Here is a 15511-nt window from a genome sequence, read left to right as displayed (position 1 = left end):
GATTCCCCAACAATACACAGCTAAGCTTTTCTCATGTGGAAGATGAATGACTTGGGTTATTTTCCCATAGTGTAGGTTTCCAGCTTTATTTACAATGTTACTAAACATATGTTTTAGTTTTGCATAAGTTTCCTAATTATTATGCTTTGCCTATTAGTTTCTATTCTGTGTATTGGAGTGCTCGTTTATTTATATCCTTCCTTCAAATCCTTGCCTGAAGGCTACGGGAAAGTGGCAGCAAGATGTATAGTTGCACGTATAGTGGCGCTTGTACTATTACTGTACTGGATCAACCATATTATCAAAGCGTGAAAAATATACCCGGCTTAAGTGGGAAAGGTACTGACCAAACGGGCCATATTATATATACGCTGAAGAGGCCGTTGTGGCTAATTTCTTCTGAATACTGCATTTAAAGTCTATTGGGAATTTTGCCCCACAACAGCGCAGACAGCTATTTGGACAAACAGTGCATAGAATTACCCCCTCATTTGGATATTGTTGAGTTTAGTGAAGTAAGAAGAAAAAAAAGAAAGTCTCATTGAGCTCAAAAGCGGACAGAAGTGGTAAAACAACATAGCAGAGTGCAAATGTATGTCCAAACATCAAGTCCCACAGACAAGGAAGTTGAAGACTCCTACCAAGAAATCCACCACCTGAACAACAAAGGAAATTGCAAATTCAAGATCATTATGGGAGATTTCAAGGCAAAGATTGGTGCCCAGCAGAAAGACGAAGCGTCAGTGGGTAAGTATGGTTATGGCAACACGAATAAACGTGGAGATAGATTGGTAGAATTTGCTGAATGTAAAAATGTCTTTATTATGAATTCATTCTTCAAAAAGAATTAAAGTAGAATATAAACATGGAATGGACCCAAACAAATCAAGAAAGAAATGGACTATATCTTATCTAAAAGAAACGTGATTGAAGATTGCACCCCTCTAACCCTTGTGATACAAGAAATGATCACTGATTGGTTTGCTGCAAACTACATTTGAATGCAAAGAGCAAAGATAGAAAGAAAATAAACTGATTAAAAAGAAGATAATGAACATCAAGAATAATAGCCCAGAATTGCAACTACAGTTGAAAAAGAATTACAGCACTTTATCAAGGAGTACGCAGGAGGGTTGCTACACCTCCGTTTTTTAATATGACTTAATAAAGTAATAATTTTTTATACTATAATAATAATTAATAATAATAGCATGTTTTTGTATAGCGCTGCTAGTTATATGTAGCGCTTTACAGAGACATTTTGCAGGCACAGGTCCCTGCCCCGTGGAGCTTACAATCTATGTTTTTGGTGCCTGAGGCATAGGGAGATAAAGTGACTTGCCCAAGGTCACAAGGAGCCGACACCGGGAATTGAACCAGGCTCCCCTGCTTTAAACTCTCAGTGCCAGTCAGTGTCTTTACTCACTGAGCCACTCCCTCTCCCTTAGTTTTTGACCCACTGTATTGGCTGTGTGCCATATCCCAACTTCTGTCTCTTCTGATCTAATTATTGGCAGCACACCCAACTGGAGGCACAGGACAGAGGTGTGAGGATCGGGCATGGGTGTCGCCCACGGGACAGCAGCATCAGATTTTGCTACGGTTTCACACGGGAGTTTATTGAACAAAATAATGCAAATTGATCTGGGTAAAAATAAAAACATTGTAGAAGCGTACATTGATATATTAAGTAAGAGATTGCCACATTAACAATTAGGTTATGATTGAAGATGTAGATACTGTACGAGCAAGATACACTTCACTTCTTTCCAAACTACATGTTTCTTTCTACCAGCCTAATTATTCCTCTAACTCCATTCACATATCTCCATCTCTCCTTTCTTCACCACTTCTCAGTTCACATGAACTCCTTTCCTATCTGCACCCTCTGTCACTACACAGCTATTCCCCCTGCACTAAAACACACCCCTACAAATCCTCCTCACATATTCTCTCTTTCTTTCCATGCTTCTCCTCCTTTCTGCTGGGGATATCGTCCCAATTCTGGTCACTGCCTTATTTCTGTATGCTCTCGTCCTCGCCTGACACATACAATTTCCACACCTCCTTGTGTAAACCCCTCTGACCTCATACCATCCCCTGTCACCCTCCCTCCTCTCTCCCTTTCTCCTCTGCCCTTTGAAATGCACACTCTCTTTCTAACAAGTTCCTCTCTATGCATGACTTCTTCTCTCACTCTATGCTCCTCCTTGCAATTACTGAGACTTGACTCAGTCTGACTCTGCACTTGAAGCTGCTCTCTCTTATGGTGGCCATGCTTTTGCCCACACTACACGCCATGATGTCAGGGGTGGAGGCGTGGGGCTCAGTTATTGATTGAGTCACCTGTGCTGAAGCAGGAATATCCTTAAAACCTGACCTGTTGGTGGCCCTTGAGGACTGGAGATGGCCACCCCTGTTGTAGATCATGATAAAGACACAAATGAATAAAACATCCCATTCAGGCTTCATCACTTTATGGGGGTTTGCTCAAAACCTACATCAAATTGCAATGCCAGGGCTGTTTTTTCCTCTACAGGCATTGCAGCTTGAAGTTTGTTATTGGTTCACTCAGTCCATCTGCACAGCTTCATTTGCAAGCAGTGCAATTCACATGAAATCTAGTGCAAGGTTTCAATGTTACTCTTCACTCTGAAGGTTATTTAAGCAGTCATCTCTGCAGGATATTGACATAACGTGCTAAATGATATCCCGCTGGAGAAGCTGGGCAAGGTGATGATGACCATGAAACAGAAATACTGTACAAATGAATCGTACCTTTGTGTTATTCGCAACCCACCAGAAGTAAGTGAGTGTTCCTGGGTGAGAAGGCCACACTACTGCAGTAACATTGACTTCTTTATTTCTAAAAGCAACAAAGGGAACCCTCAGGTGAACATGCTCCACGGGACCTAGTGATGGGCAGGACAAAAAGACATTCACAAGTCAGCACTTCTATATATTCAATCTGTGACACAATGTGACATCTATGTAAAATTAAAGTCCCTGTGTAACCACCTCGAGCAGATCCAGCTCTATGGTTTGAGTGACAGTCTACAAACTGTTATTGTCACTCAACCTTTGCTCAAACTCCCCTAATACAGGCATACCCCGCATTAACATACGCAATGGGACCGGAGCATGTATGTAAAGCGAAAATGTACTTAAAGTGAAGCACTACTTTTTCCCACTTATTGATGCATGTACAGTACGGCAATCGTCATATACGTGCATAACTGATGTAAATAACACATTTGTAACAGGCTCTATAGTCTCCCCGCTTGCGCACAGCTTTGGTACAGGTAGGGAGCCGGTATTGCTGTTCAGGACGTGATGACAGACGCATGCGCGAGCTGCCATTTGCCTATTGGGCGATATGTACTTACTCGCGAGTGTACTTAAAGTGAGTGTCCTTAAAGCGGGGTATGCCTGTACTGTGGTTGATACTGTAACTTGCAGCATTTCTTTTTTCTACAAGAGTTACTGACTTATATTCAGATATTGGTTGGTTTAGGGATAAATACATAAATACTGTACATGTATATTGTGTGTATATTTGAACAATACATACGAGGCCTAATGAACTCCATCCTCAATATATTTGATGCTCTACAGCAGAGGTTCCCAAATCCAGTCCTCATTAACAGTGCATGTATTAAGGCTATCCTCTCATTAGCACAGGTAGCCCAATCATTGAGACTGAACCACCTGTGCTTAAGCAGGGGTATACATAAAACCTGCAATGTTAGTGATCCTTAAGGATTTGGGAACCTCTGCTCTACAGTATTCTATGGCAAAATGTTAAACAGAAACATTAAACGTGAGAGAGTCATACTGAGCAAAATATTACTTTTCTTTTAGGTAGAAATCAGAAAATAATATTGTTTTAAAACATGAAGCCGTGTAGGGCCTTCTAGCGAGCCATAACTACTAGTAAGGAAACGTCGGTTTGCCATAATATATCATTATGATCCTAAAGCACCAACTTTACCAAATACCCTGCTGGAAAGTAAAACTATCAAATACATTTTCATTTTTTATTTATTTATTTATTTATTTTTAATTTTTTAATTTAAACTTAGTCCCAGAATCCCAATCTACAGCACGACCACGGCAATTTCACAATGAAAACGCTTTCTCTCCAGAACTCTTTAAATATAATAAACAGTCATCTGTTCTCAAAAGCAGAAAACAAAATTGGATGATGATTCAGTCATCACTTATACATCAGAATGAATGCGTATACCAATTTACAGCGTATTCATGTTTTTACCGATCATTAAGGATGGGAGCTTTGGTAGGTACAATACTATGTTGGAGGAAAGATCTTACCAGTAAACTTTGATTTTGCCAATAAAATGAAACAATCCTAAGGAAATTGGTTTGTTATTGCCAGCTAACAGCTCCTTTTGTTAGTTAATGGTCCAAGGTGAAGCCAAGAACAGTAACTGCTTTAATAACAGGTTGTTAAATGCAGACATGATTGATTTTAAGGGAATTATTACCGTTATAAAGTTTCAGGGTACATTTCATCCTTCACTCTGATAACTTGTAGTGATAAAAGGCAATGGGTGCCCTGTCTACACATTAACTTTGGAAGAGAATTCCCTATAGAACAGTATTTTACTAGTGGTTTACGTATTTTAACCCCTACAATGCTGATTCAGCTTGAAAGATAGCATCGCCAGTTATTATAAACCAGGAGCGTACGCTAATGAGAATACTTCACTAAACAAGGAATACAGAACTCTTTTATCTTGCCATTAGGGGCTAGGTAAAGTCATGCTTAGGCTTGTGTCATGGGCAGAGATGGGCGAATCTGCCCAAAATCACTTTTCCAGATTTTCGCTGATGTTACCCCCAAAATCCGTTTCATGGTATAAAATCCGCAAACGGATTTGAGCAGTTTCAATCCGCGCGGATTCATTAAAATCCACCATTGGATACAACCCATGGACGGATTCTTAAGAACGAGTCCGAAGATGCGGAATCCACGGAGTGTATTGGTAACAATAATTTTAAAATCCGCAAATCGCCCTTTTTCTGATTGATCCTCTGAAATCTGCGGAACGCAAGGAACAGACCGATCCTCTGCAAATACACCGCCCCAAAAATTCAACCTTCTCTACTTATGGGCAGGCTGCTGTTAATAACATTATGAACTTTTCTCCCCCAAAAATTACTTTAATTTCATGTGGGCAATATATAATATTCTGCCACAGTGAGAGGAACATAGATAGCAACAAGCTTGTAGTGTATGTCATCTACTTACAGGTCACATGAAGGTAAAGGACAGCACTGTCAATGCCGACATTGTTCTCTGCATATGCAGTGACCTGATATATGCCGGCATTCTTATACATGTGCTTTATACCATCTTCAATCTTGCTAAAATTAGCATAAGACACAGCACTTCCATCTCCAAAATCCAGTTGAATGTTTATTCTCTGAAGATCACCCTGGAATAGAGACCATATTCTTGAGAACTCCCGACTGGAGACACCAACAGCTTAAATGATGGCGCACGGCATGTTTATCAGATTTTGCAGACATGGGAGTATATCATTAAAAAAATACAAACTCTTAAAGCAGCCGATATTGTGAACAGTATATGATTAATGGGTGCAAATGTTTTTAATTAGTGACCAACCTCCCTAGCAATAAGAAATAAAGCAGCGGTTCTCCTATACTCATAGACAATCTTTTGTGGGTACCAACCAGTATTAGATTCATATGTGAAGCTGGGCTCTTAATACTTTCCTTTTATTCTGTACTTCCTGATGTTAATTTCAGATAATATCAGGAAAATAATGCATCTTTGTAGTAAAACAACTGTGACCAAGTTTAACTTCAGTGGAACATTCAGCCTGAATATCGGAAGTTAATTTTAGTCCCCTAGATAATGCCGACTGGATCACTAACTAATGGACAAGTAGTGTTTCTACCCTCAAAAACACTAAATTAAAATGGAATTGTTTTTTAAAAGGTATTATGTCACCTGGTGCTTGGAAAAGACAATCAAATTGGTAAAGTGAGAAGGTACAGTATGACTTGCCCTGACATGCACAAGTAATCTGACTTTTATCCTTGGCCTTCCCACTTTAAGTCATATGCCAGATTTCAAAAGGCCAAGGGGTTTAGCAGTCCTATTGATTGTCCACTTGATGGACGGATCCATTAAAGGTCAACAGTGAGTCTAAATTAGACCTCATTTATCAGACTCCTCTATTGTGGTATGGTGTCAAGTACTTAGGAAAATAACTATATAAAAAGACTTGCTAAAACAGCAGTACAATAGAAAACCATGCAGTGACACGTAGATATGACAAGCGCCTGTCCTGTGTCTCACTGCTGAGGAAATAAACAGATTGTGACAAGATAAAAGCAAATGTAACAGAGATTCATAAAAAATGAACCAGCGACTAATTTTCGGAGTTGTCATGCCAACAATGAATCTGTAAAGAAGGTTACCAAGTCACTCGGAAATAAGTAAAGTACCAGTGGATACGCATTTACAGGCAGGGTATAATGGTGCCAAATTATAATGTACAAAGTAAATAAATGTATGCACAGTCTGGCAGGAGATATCCAAATTTCTATCCAATTCTCTGTTGAAACATATTTGACCAGGAATGATACATTAAGATGCATGCTGCATTTGAAAGAATACTTTGTGGTCTATCTTCTGTAAAAGAAAAAGAGGTTTGATTCTGGAACAACATTTTTCAGTAAAAGACAAAAATATTGTAACACCTCTACCCCGTAGTAACTCTAAGGTGATACTCCCAGGCCCTTACTTACAGAACCTTCTTAGGAGTACCTGTCCATTCCCTCTTGTGGGTGAAACATGCTCACAGCCATATAGAGAGGCCCTATCATTAGGAGTGGCATTTCCCCAGCTGCAAAACATCAGTGATCCTACACTAAGGCCGTGCCTAGAATGTTGTCGATGGCCACGGCGACATCTGTCGCCGTCGCCACCGGCAAAAGTTATATTTCGCTGGGCGGCGGCGTCGCGTGTTTCCGGCAATTTGATTGGTTCAAGGGCCGTCACGTGACGCGACAGCCCTTGAAAAATAAAATTTTGCCGGCTACCAGTTTTCACGACGGCAACGTCGCTCCGTCGCCATTGCGCGCACTATAAGGGCACGTGGCGGCAGCAATGCATTTTTTTCGGGCGACATTGCGTCGCCGGCACTATAAGCACAGCCTAACACATGTAGTTACAGACTGACATGACTTACATGGATGAGATCCCCCTCCCTCCGGGTCCATTAAGATCTGATCTGGAATGTTCCTTGCACTTCTAAGGCTGCATCAACGCTAGCGCTGAGCGGGCGGCGCTTACTTACATATATAGATATATGTAAGTCACCGCTCACGCTGTGTGCGCGCGCACACACGCTTGGCGCTTAGGTAAACAAAAAAATTATACTTTCCAGCACGCTCAGCTACCCGCATGAGTACCCGCTCTCCAAACATGAGTGCGCGCAGCACCAGCGGGGACCCAGCCTTATATACTCCAGGTGACATCACTAGTCACTATGACTACTAGGGGAAAGGTAACTTCAATGTATCAGTGCTCAGTGACCTCACTGGGCACTTTCTGGAAGGTGGGATAGCTATGTACTTACCCAGCAACTCCACCTAAAGGAATAGGCGACGGTTACACTATAGTTAACCACTCTAGGAACCATAAACCTAATTGAATAACATAGCATACCCACAAGGGTGCGTGCAATATATTTTAATTGCAGCTCTTGCTAAGCACCTGTGAATGACTAATCTATTAACACAGCTCTCCCTCCATTAGAGAGGTTATGAGAGCTTTTTGCAGGTGCAGCAGTTTTAGGACCTACAGATGGGCCATGCCTTGACATGGTTGCCGGCTTTGACCAAAGAATTAAACTAAATGAACCTCACTTATGAGAAGATAAAAAGATAAGTATTTAACTATATAATTTGTCAAATTAGATGTAGTACTGGGGCTTTTTGTCTTTTGTTCTATACTTCAGGTCACAATCCTAGTTGCGCTCCTCTTGACACAAATATATAGGATATATGATGTGGTGGATAGGGGTTCTGAGCTTACAGGGGCTGTGTGTGTTTCAAAATATATTTTGTGTTTACATTGGTATACACATTTGCTTTGTTGAGTCGAGTAAATTAACACAATTTTCCCCTAAACCCTTTTATTTTTTTTAAGATAAGAACTTTATAATCCCTGCAGTCCTGGGAGAATGTTACATAATTGGAACCAGGGTTCCTCTGGAACTGAACCGGACACCTTCCAGCTCTGGGACTCCCCACTTCCTGAGATACTTACCTGTTTTAAAGTTCCCACCTCGGAAAATAGTATGGTAGCCAAATCCTGTGGAATCTGTCGGCCAATAGGATGCTGCAACATCATTATTTGTGGCTTCCTATTAGACAATGGCAGGCATATTGATTTTTACATGAGGATCACCGGTATTGAAAAAAAGATAATCATCTTGGGAACTGAGGGTCCTTGGAGCTAAATATAGCATGTTTCAGCACCAAAAGACCTCTTGGTTCCAATGATGTAAAAACTAATACAAAAAAATAAAATTTGCCAGGATTGCTCCTTTGAAGGTCAATATGCATTGCAAATTCCAACACTGAAGCAGATGTCATCAGGTTCCATTGCCCTTTATACACGTAAGACTATTTTCACACATTCCTGAACAACATGAACTTTCCCAACATTTCATGTAAAATGTTGTGAAGCATATTTGAAGACATTTGCACATCTCTAAAACCTATATCGTTTTTTTTTAATGGTTCATACTGTAGCACTGAAGTTGCCTGGAGGAGAGCCCCAAGTTATAAGGTAACGTTATAGGAAGTTATACTATTAAAAAGTTTTGTTTTTTTTCTTTCCAGTTTTCATTTTGCACATTCCACTTAGATAATAAACTTAATGCGCAAAACCCACACAACATCTCTACAGCTTGACTTATTCTGGGTATTGCTGGATATGAAACATTGAAAGTGATTCACTCTCCGCAGACAATGCTCCTATCTCAGAGTTTATGAATATAAATTAAAGTGGAAATGAGCTTCTGGAGTAGGATAAGGTGACTGCTCTGCTGATCCATTATGAGACGTGTTTGCATGATGCCTGGGATGAGCAAAGAACGGAGAAAGAATTTGGGAGCCGTGTAATGTAACCACAGGCCTTTATTAAGGCCAACCAGCTTGTCAATGAAAAATGTCTCCATTACCGACTGAACTTTGGAAAGAAGGGTGGGTCGCCGTGGTTGTCCTTTCCTCCATGTAATAATTTAACAGAGGAGGGAGAGGAAGTAGGGGTATGATACCTTTTATTGGACAAGTAGTTGAAATGGTACAAGCTTTCCAACCTCTCACCGGGTCCTTCCCTGAGAGGTTGGAAAGCTTGTAACATAACTACTTGTTGGTCCAATAAAAAGTATCATACTCCCTACTACATCCTTTATTTTACTCACTGAAGTTTGGAAAGAATAAAACAAGAAACAATTTGAGAAGGAAATTTGAAGACATTTGCACATCTACAGTCTCCATCCTGTAGCAGCTTATCTCAAACATAAGAAGCTTGTTAATCATTTTGTATGCATGTCAGAAAAATTCTGTAGTCAACATTTTTCTTTTAAAACAAAAAGCACATTAAAAAAGCCACACTAACTTGATAAATGTATTTTAAGTTTCTCCAGATTTAGCTCATCACTGCTAAATGTATTCACTTCATACTACTGTAACCTTAGTTGCTATAGTTACCGGTACCAGAGCAGTTCAACACGAGTGCTGTGATACGATCACCACGTAACTGATAGTAACGTGAGGGTGTTGGCAGGGAGGCGCTATGAGTAGATTGCAGGCAGAGTCCATTTTAACCAAAGAAGGATTTATTAAACAGGCTACAAAAATGTAAACTTCACCTGGTCAGTCCAGCAATGGGTCTGGCTGTCCAGGGGAACAGGCCTTAGGATGTTTGAGGGTAAATGAGTGGAGGCTTATTCCTTGGGTGAACTAAGGCTATCACTTTCCAATGTTTGAGGCAGAAGCCTATTGCTTCAGGAACCCTTATATTCACAGGTTCCCTTATGTTTCCAAAGCTCCCACACAGGTGGTCAGCTCTGTAACCATTTGTGCCAACAGTAACTTTAACCAAGAAACCTCCTTTATGTACTCTAGCAGTAAGACACACCCCACACCCCTGTGTCATCTCACTCTAGGGAGGGTCTCTGTGGGGAGTGGAGGAGGATTATCCCATTAGTGTCAGAAAGGATGATCACACTAACGGGCTGCACGAACTCTGAGAGATATACGTTCCTCCAAAAATTGTGGGGTGAGTTTAATTATAGGTAGCACACTGCTCTTTCTAGTGATTGATAAATAGAAAGTAATGTGTAGATGATGATACTGAACACTGATCATTTAACAGACCACAAATGGACATAGTGACATTGTGAATAACCCCGAACATCACATGAGGCTCATCAGTTCAGGAAATAAAACCACAAGAAGCATAAACTGGAAATGGACAGTACATTAATGCTTTTAGGAGTGGCCAACTCCAGTCCTCAAGGGTCACCAACAGGTCAGGTTTTAAAGATATCCCTGCTCAGCACAGGTGGCTCAATTAAAGACTGAGCCACCTGTGCTGAAGCAGGGATATCCTTAAAATCTGACCTGTTGGAGGACTGGAGTAGGCCGCCCCTGATTTAAATCATGTTAATTTTCAAGTATTGGGGGGAGGGAAGCTTTAATTAAACTTTCAACCAAACAATCCTCACACAACCAGTGTAATTCAGCCTACTAAATAACACACTTTTTCATCAAAGCCCAATGCTGATAGAATAATTAAATGTCAATTCCTTCTTTAACAGTCTCGTAATTACCACTAAGGTTTCGTAGTGTTGAAATTTCCTGAATTACATGCATGAGCATGGAGAAAGCAGCAACATTTGCATATCGCCTTGTGTTTGCCATCATAAGCATGAATTGTGAATATAAAATTGCTCAAGAGAATGGGACAGAGGAAATTCTGATCTGGTTAGAGCAGGTGACAAGGATGTTACATGGGTGAGCGCTTTCAATTCATCACAAGTCCAATTGTGCAAATCAGTATTCAGGAGCATGGGAGCATGCTGCTTACACTTAATACCAGCCACAGCAAAAAGATCAAACCCTCATCACAAGACCATCTATTTGAAGAAATTCTCAAACAACATTGCTGAGGATTTATACAAATCTTCACCCACTGTGATATCCTTTTAGATTGAATAAAAGTGCAAAACCACAAATCCTCCTAATGCTGTATGGGAAATGAAAGAAAGCTTGTTTTGCTTGGGAGTTAGTTTAACCCTATTATTGCTGGAGAGACTTACAATACACATAGCTCTTAAAAGAGTAGATCCTCAGTAGGATGTTACATTTTTAATGGAACATCTTCCCAAAGGTGCTTAGCGCTACGATGTTCAGCCATTTGCCTTAAAAATAATGGAATGATACAGTACATTTAAGGACTGTAGGCTTATCATATGCAAACCACATGGTAATGAGCATTTTACCTATGTATGGAGATCCTTAGACCTCTGTTCATGTTAATGCACGAGAGTACTTCCTGAAATTTAGCACCTGCCGAAAGCCGCCCTTACTTACATCCAAACCCCGAGGAGCAGTGTATTATTTCTACAAATAGCCTACAAAGGAAAAGGGACGTGGTACCCATATGCATGTGCTGAGTGTAGGATTTAACCCTTACATTACATGTGTAATACTAACATATAAATGGCTGAAACACAGCAACAGATGCATATGAAATATTTTTATTTTTTTTCAAGGGATTAACTATTATATAATTTCTAATGATTATATGTAATATGTTTATGTGGCCGACTATTGTCGCTAATATTGAGTGTATAAAATATGAGTGTATAAGAATGAATCTACATATTACAACAGGAATGTCAAGGAGACAGACGTAGAAAAAATTATATTTTATTACACATAGTTCAGGCACTGTGTGTAAAAACATAAATATATATATGTTATTTATTAACATTGACAAACTACAATAATAACTATATACATTACCAGGAACAATCAACTTATTTACAATGATTTAAAGACCACGCCTGTTCTGCTTGCACGCTGCCTCCCACACTTGGCCCACGGGTGCGGGGTGTCCCACGCTCATACTTTTCCCAACAGGTGTGTCAGTCTCCTCTGATGGTGGAGGAGTCTCTACCACTGGGGATATCCTTGATGTGGCCAGGGATTCACCTGGGGTACTTAGCACCGAGAGGGCATGAACATTATCCAGCCCTTGCTGCATTGCCCAGGTGAGCACATGTAACGATGCTGTCACCTGGGCTAACCTGGGGGTTACAGCAGTGGTGTGCTGTCTCAATGCAAGCAGCATTATTCTCCCTTGGCAAAATTATGCTTGCTCCCGCCACCGGACTGCCTGCCCCGGCCTCAATACGGGCAAGATGGGGCGAGATGTCTTGAAATCCAACCCTCTGAATTTCATGCAGCTCCCTCTGCTTCTCCATCAAAATCGTAGCATTAGATACAGATCTTGCCTGGCTTCTTGCAGCTGCTGGAGTGGCAGGTGGGATGGCCACAGGTTCTGTTGATGGGGAGGGGGAGGGAGGGGTAGTCACAGGTTCCGCTAGGAGGCTAGCCGCAGGTTATGCTGGGGGAGTAGATAGGGTCCGATGGGGGGAGGGGGAGGGTTAGCGACAGGGTCCACTGGGGGAGGGGGATTAGCCACAGGTTCCACTGGGGGGGGGGGGGGGGTAGCCACAGGTTCCACCAGGTTCCATCTGTGACCTCTGTGAGGTAGAGGATCACTGTGGGGTGTTCAACCTCCTCCTCAATCTGGGGCTCTGCAGCCACGGACACAGCCTGTTTGGCCAATCGCATACACTGTCTATGATGTTCCTGAAAAATAAATACATTGTATCATAAAATATATTCATGCTAAACTTTAGTACATGTAAGCACATACATACATTCATACAGAACGTGGGTAGATGTAAGCACATACCTGTACATACACTTATACAGAACGTGAGTACATGTAAGCACACAGCTACATTCATACAGAACACTAGTACATGTAAGCACATACATTCATTTAGAACGTGAGTACATGTAAGCACAGACATACATTCATACAGAACGTGAGTACATGTAAGTACACACATACAGTCCATTCATACAGAACGTGAGTACATGTAAGCACACACATACATTTATACAGAACACTAGTACATGTAAGCACATACATACATTCATACAGAACGTGAGTACATGTAAGCACACACATACATTATGCAGAACATTGGTACATGTAAGCACATACGAACATTCATACAGAACGTGAGTACATGTAAGCACACACATACATTCATACAGAACACTAGTACATGTAAGCACACACATACATTCATACAGAACATTAGTACATGTAAGCACATACGAACATTCATACAGAACGTGAGTACATGTAAGCACACACATATATTCATACAGAACACTAGTACATGTAAGCACACACATACATTCATACAGAACATTAGTACATGTAAGCACATACGAACATTCATACAGAACGTGAGTACATGTAAGCACACACATACATTCATACAGAACATTAGTACATGTAAGCACATACGTACATTCATACAGAACATTAGTACATGTAAGCACATACTGTACGTACATTCATACAGAACACTAGTACATGTAAGCACACACATACATTCATACAGAACATTAGATTCTTGCATGAACCATAGCGATTCCTGGATAAGCAGGTTGTTGAGGTTGAATCTTAGGAGATAAGTGCTGGGGACAGTGGGCGTTTAGATACCTTTCATAATATGTTTATTCACGTTTTACATGAACTTTTTTTGATACTGAGACTCTAAGTATTGATGAAACGAGTGTTATTGTGAGCAGTTATATGGTCCTGAAATAAGCAAAGGATCACTTTATACTGATTGATCCCTTACTGCAATGTGCAAGGCATGGCCTATAATGTTTTCTAATATTATGAGGGCACACAAGCATTTCACATATGTTATTTAGCTATGTACTCCTCACCTGTATGTGTGACTGCACTGCAAATAAGACAGGAATGTTTGTTCTGATGTAGGTTGTGTCTAAAGTGACATATATACATGAGATTGATATGCAGTGTATTATAGATGTACTGCATTGTCACTTACCAGGTATCTCATGATTCGTGGAGCCCACAAGCCCAGGTAGTCCCACAACCTGGAAGCGTGCGATCACTGAGCTGATCCGGTCCTCCTTCCTGGTCAGGTGCCAGAGGCCATGTGAGCCTCCGCCAGCATTCCTTGGCTTAGCAGCATGATCCGCCTGTTTTTTTTTGTAGCCTTCCTGCCTGCAAATCCCTTTTTTAGCATATCGATGGTGCGCACAGTATTTCCCAGAGCGTTTATGTGCTCCAGCATGCGCCCCAAATGTGCTGCTTTTTTGCAGCGCTGGTTTTCGGGCAAATAGCCACCATCCATTTTAATTAATTTTATGCCACAACTCAGTCTTTTAATATGTCCAGCTCCTCATTATTAAACTTGTGGCTTCTTATTCTGCCTGTCCCAGCAGCAGGAGCAGCCCCAGCAGTGGAGGTAGAGGCGGGAGTAACTATCTCTACTGGGTAGCAGTCGAAAATGGCTGAAGATTGCAGTTGGGTCTGTGTATTTATATGAAATTGTTACATGCTCATGGGCGCGGTGTTAGGGGCGCAGTGTCGGGCGCGGTGTTAGGGGCGCAGTGTCGGGCGCAGTGTCAGGGGCGCGGTGTTAGGGGCGCGGTGTTAGGGGCGCGGTGTTAGGGGCGCGGTGTTAGGGGCGCGGTGTTAGGGGCGCGGTGTTAGGGGCGCAGTGTTAGGGGCGCGGTGTTAGGGGCGCGGTGTTAGGGGCGCAGTGTTGAGAGCACGCTAATACGTAAAGCGTCACTAACTGACATGCACTAATAACAGTCTTTCCCAATGCGCATGTGCAGTGTATTCCTTCATGTGCCTCAGCGCTATGATAATCCTCATTCATCCAGGTAACGTTAGGATGTTCGTTTTTATTTTTTTTTAAATCTCATCAGCTTTGAGGATCCCCGTTAATAAGAAGAAAAATAACGAGCATTCCCTATTTAGTGAACGGTACCTTATTAGATAGAAATTAGCGACCTTCTGAGAAGCTATCCCAAAGGACAATATTCATGAAAGGTTGCTAAGCTTTGTAACGTCCTAATTCCCATTCATTTGAATTAGTTAGTTCGGGTGTGCTAAAGCGTAGCACCATTTAGTGAATATGGGCCAAAGTGTGAGAAGTAAAATGAACTTCTTTGGGCATTCTTGATCAAGAAGTGGTACTGCAGAAAGGAATGTGTGTCCCATCTGGTAGTAAAGATGATGGATAATGGAAACATTCTCATTTGTAAACGCTGAAAAAAGATGTGCGTGACAACATTTTGTACA

The 15511-nt window shown here is 41.2% G+C and overlaps 1 protein-coding gene across 1 annotated transcript in view; it reads right to left on the bottom strand.

Annotated features, from left to right (window-relative positions):
* The window catches only part of SORCS3 (sortilin related VPS10 domain containing receptor 3), a 445583-nt gene that overhangs the window by 23934 nt on the left and 406138 nt on the right, over positions 1–15511 (bottom strand). The window contains exons 19-20 of the mRNA XM_075611819.1: positions 5273–5459; positions 2779–2912 (exon numbers count right to left, since the gene is read on the bottom strand). Coding sequence (XP_075467934.1) covers positions 2779–2912; positions 5273–5459 — 321 coding nt within the window. The remainder of the gene's footprint in view (positions 1–2778; positions 2913–5272; positions 5460–15511) is intronic.

The sequence above is a fragment of the Ascaphus truei genome, chromosome 8 (genome assembly GCF_040206685.1).
Source record: "Ascaphus truei isolate aAscTru1 chromosome 8, aAscTru1.hap1, whole genome shotgun sequence".
Classification (NCBI taxonomy): domain Eukaryota; kingdom Metazoa; phylum Chordata; class Amphibia; order Anura; family Ascaphidae; genus Ascaphus; species Ascaphus truei.
The sequence above is the reverse complement of the archived record's forward strand: the minus strand, read 5'-3'. Positions and strand labels throughout refer to the sequence as shown.